The following is a 3,845-nucleotide window of genomic DNA, read 5'->3' as shown; positions in this document are numbered from 1 at the left end:
GCATCAGTCAGCAGTCAGCTGAAGGTGACTGTCTCCTCTTCAAAGACTGCCTTCCTTCCTTCCTTCCTTCCTTCCTTCCTTCCTTCCTTCCTTCCTTCCTTCCTTCCTTCCTTCCTTCCTTCCCAAAGCTCTCTGCCACTACACTGTTCTTCAGGTTTGAGGGGCGGGTTGTTTGCTTAATTGATTTTGTTTTTTTTCCAGACAGGGTTTCTCTGTGCAGCCCTGCCTATCCCGAAACTCACTTTGTAGATCAGGCTGGCCTCAAACTCAGACATTCCCCTGCCTCTGCCTCCCAAGTTCGGGATTAAAGGTGTGCACCACCACATCTAGCTTGGGTTTTGTTTTGCCTAGAAACCTTTCGAGCAATTTCTAAATGTTACGTATCCTCTGCGCACACTTTAAAATCCTTAGAGATGCTTTTGGGCCGTGCAATAAAATGACAAACACAAAGAGAAGATCCTGATCTATGTTCTCTAGATCCTTCAGGAAACATGGAGTTATTCCTTTGGCCACAGATGTGTGAGAGGAGAGGAGTCACATTATAGACAGCAGGGGAATTCACGCTGTTCAAAAAGGAACGCCCGTAAGTGTCACCATGGCAAACTTGGAGCAGTCTATAGTGTCCACTCAGCATGCTGACGGCGTTGTAAACAAGCACAAACAAAATTCTTGCCAGGAGAATTAATGTGCAGATGGAGCCTGTTAAGGCCTCCAAGAGCCGAGACAGCCTCCATAAACGGAAGGAGAATGATCTGAGAAAAGTGAAGCCAAGGAGAAGGCACCCGAGTTCAGCTGAAGCGCTGGCCTGCTTCTCACAGAGAGGCAGCCTTTGTGACAAGGGAAGAACCCCCGAGCAGCTGGAGCCCATCCTGCGAATTCACTGCTCAGTGCAGAAAAACAACCCTTCAGATCTGCAGAACCACAGACTCTGGAGAAGGCAGACACCTGGAATTCCAGCACCACCTCAGTTAGTAGAGGCAGGAGGAGGGTCGGAAGCTCAAGGTCATCCTCTGCTAGGAGTTAGACTCTGTCTCAAAGATGGACAGATAGATGAACAACAGACAGACAGTGAATCGTTCATCACAAGCTTAGTAGCTGCAAAGATGGAGCTCCCAGCCCGGGCATATATCTCAGGTTAGGCAGCTCCAAGTCCTCCTATACAGCAGCAATCTATCACTGGTGTCTGCAGCTGCCTGCTTAGCACAACAAAAGATATGGATAGGTCTGTGTGTGTATGTGTGTGTATGTGTATGTGTATGTGTATGCATATAAATGCGGACACTCTAAAATAATCTCTTTCAGATTGCCCTGCGACTCCACACGTGTGCCATGGCTCATGAATACAGATAGCAAACAAATAAAGTAATTTTAAAATTTAAAAAACACAGAACTCCTTAAAGATAGTCCCCAAAGTTAGCAATACATATTAACTGTTATTCTGCTTAGAACATTTTTTTTTTACGAATGACACTTTATTCAGTCATTTTCAAAATTAACATCCTTGCCCGTGAGCTTCTTATACACACCAGAAAAAGTTTACACCTTGTGTTCCACGTTGTTCTGCTGTGCTTTGTCTAAATGAACCTTTACGAGCCGGCTGCTGTCCAGTTTCACACGGATCCTCTTGCCCACAATCTCACTCAGGAAGACCAAGTCCTCAAGGATGGCATCGTGCACTGCGGTGAGCGCGAGGCTTCTGGGGTGCTTCTGCTTATTTTTCGTACGGCTTTTCCCAGTTGGCTTGGGCAGAATCCTCCTCTGAGCAATGAAGACTACGTGTTTCCCGCTGAACTTTTTCTCCAATTCACGAACCAGCCGGACTTGGATTTTTTGGAAGGATTTCAGCTGAGGAACTGGTACAAAAATTATGATGGCTTTCCGGCCACCACCAACTTCAATTTCCTTGGCCGCAGTGATGTTGAGCTCCCGCAGCTGCGCCTTGAGATCCAAGTTCATCTCCAGCTCGAGCAGCGCCTGAGAGGTGCCGGACTCGAACTCGTCCGGCTTCTCGCCATTGGGCTTGACGATCTTGGCGCTCGAGCTGTACATGGCTCGCCCTTACGAGTGCCGGCTTGGAAAGAGCTCCTTAGAACATTTTAAGTAGATGCACCCAACATGGGAAAATCTTTCCTAAGACCCATGCACGTAAACTGGTTTGATATCCCCACCCACTTTATACTTTGTTATCCATTTAACCATAGATTTTGTCCAGTGAATCAGTAGGAAATTTCTCTTCCTAACACTCTGCTGGCAAAGCCGTCTTCCTTATCAAGCGGGTCATCAGATCAGCCCGTCTAGTCATCGGTCTGCCTTCGTTTCCTGTCTGACGTGACATGTTGTCACACCTGTCTTGAGACAGCTGACAAGATAGATGGGTTAGGCGGAGCAGCGCTGTGTGCTTGTTCTAGTGTAGAGCCAGGCTGTTCTGCCCATTGTGTGATGTTTTACACTTTGGACTCTTTTGGGGAGCCCACTGCCCAGCTCCCAAGTAAATGACACACAGAGACTTATTCTTAGTAATGAATGCCCAGCTTTAGCATGGCTTGTTTCTTGCCAGCTTTTCTTATCTTAAATTATCCCAAGTTTCTTTTGCCTCTGGGCTTTTATCTTTCTTTCTTCTGTATGTCTTCCTTTCCTTCTTACTCCGTGGTTGGCTGGGTGCCTGGGTGACTGACCCCTGATATTCTCCTGTCCTTGTTCTCTTGCTCCTCATTCTCCCTTCTCTCGGGGTTCGCCTTCTATTTATCCTCTCTTCCTGCCAGCCCCACCTATCCTTGCTCCTGCATCGTTATTGGCCAGTCATCTTTTTATTAAGACCACCAGGTGTTTTAGACAGACACAGTAACACAGCTTCACAGAGTCAAACAAATACAGCATAAACCAAAGTTACACACCCGAAAATAATATTCCCCCAAATTCACTCTTTCCTTGCCTCTTGTCATCCTTTCTGCTTTGGCCACCAGAGCACTAGCAGCAGTCATCAGATTCCAGTGCCAAGACACAGAAGAGGCGAAGACACGTAATGGAAATTATAGACACTCTTGCCATTTGCATTGAAAATAGCACAACCGCCGGGTGGTGGTGGTGCACACCTTTAATTCCAGCACTCGAGAGGCAGAGGCAAGCAGGATCTCTGTGAGTTCGAGGCCAGCCTGGTCTATAAGAGCTAGTTCCAGGACAGGCTCCAAAGCTACAGAGAAACCCTATATGTGCAGCGCGATGAGGAGGAGGAACACAACCACCAGGCCGCAGTGGTGCACACCTTTAATCCCAGCACTTGGGAGGCAGAGGCAGGCAGATCTCTGTGATTTCAAGACCAGTCTGGTCTATAAAGTGAGTTCCAGGACAGCCAGAACTGTTTCACAGAGAAACCCTGTCTCAAAAAACAAAATAAAAACCTACAAAAAACAAAACAAATAAAAAGAATAATACAACCTTGGTAAAAATTCCCTGTTTTAAAGCTGAATTTCACACTTAGCAGAGACATCGACTTGCCAAGAAAGACACAACCCACCCCACCCCACTCCCTAAGCCTATAGAGGCTGTTCAAACGCTGTGTTCCATTGTTAACAATGGGCAATTCCTCAGCCCAGGTAAGCTTTAGGGAAATGGAGTTTAGTCAAGGGCTGTATCTAGTGATGACTTTCTTAATGTCAGAATTCCAAGGTGGGCCGGGCGGTGGTGGCGCACGCCTTTAATCCCAGCACTTGGGAGGCAGAGGCAGGCGGATCTCTGTGAGTTCGAGACCAGCCTGGTCTACAAGAGCTAGTTCCAGGACAGGCTCCAAAACCACAGAGAAACCCTGTCTCGAAAAAACAAAACAAAAAAAAAAAAAAAGAATTCCA

The 3,845-nt window shown here is 47.0% G+C and overlaps 1 protein-coding gene across 1 annotated transcript; it reads right to left on the bottom strand.

Annotated features, from left to right (window-relative positions):
• Positions 1 to 1,505: 1,505 nt before the first annotated feature.
• On the bottom strand, positions 1,506 to 2,058 carry LOC142833577 (small ribosomal subunit protein eS7-like). Its single transcript, XM_075945108.1, has one exon. It carries the CDS (start codon positions 2,047 to 2,049, stop codon positions 1,537 to 1,539), a length of 513 nt encoding a protein of 170 aa, XP_075801223.1. The 5' UTR covers positions 2,050 to 2,058; the 3' UTR covers positions 1,506 to 1,536.
• Between the last annotated feature and the right edge of the window lie 1,787 nt (positions 2,059 to 3,845).

This window comes from Microtus pennsylvanicus, chromosome 13, assembly GCF_037038515.1.
Source record: "Microtus pennsylvanicus isolate mMicPen1 chromosome 13, mMicPen1.hap1, whole genome shotgun sequence".
NCBI lineage: Eukaryota > Metazoa > Chordata > Mammalia > Rodentia > Cricetidae > Microtus > Microtus pennsylvanicus.
This window is presented reverse-complemented; position numbering and strand designations above follow the sequence as displayed.

Bases quoted from the DNA above. Each gene is read 5' to 3' on its own strand.
- LOC142833577 (XM_075945108.1), bottom strand. From the start codon at position 2,049: ATGTACAGCTCGAGCGCCAAGATCGTCAAGCCCAATGGCGAGAAGCCG.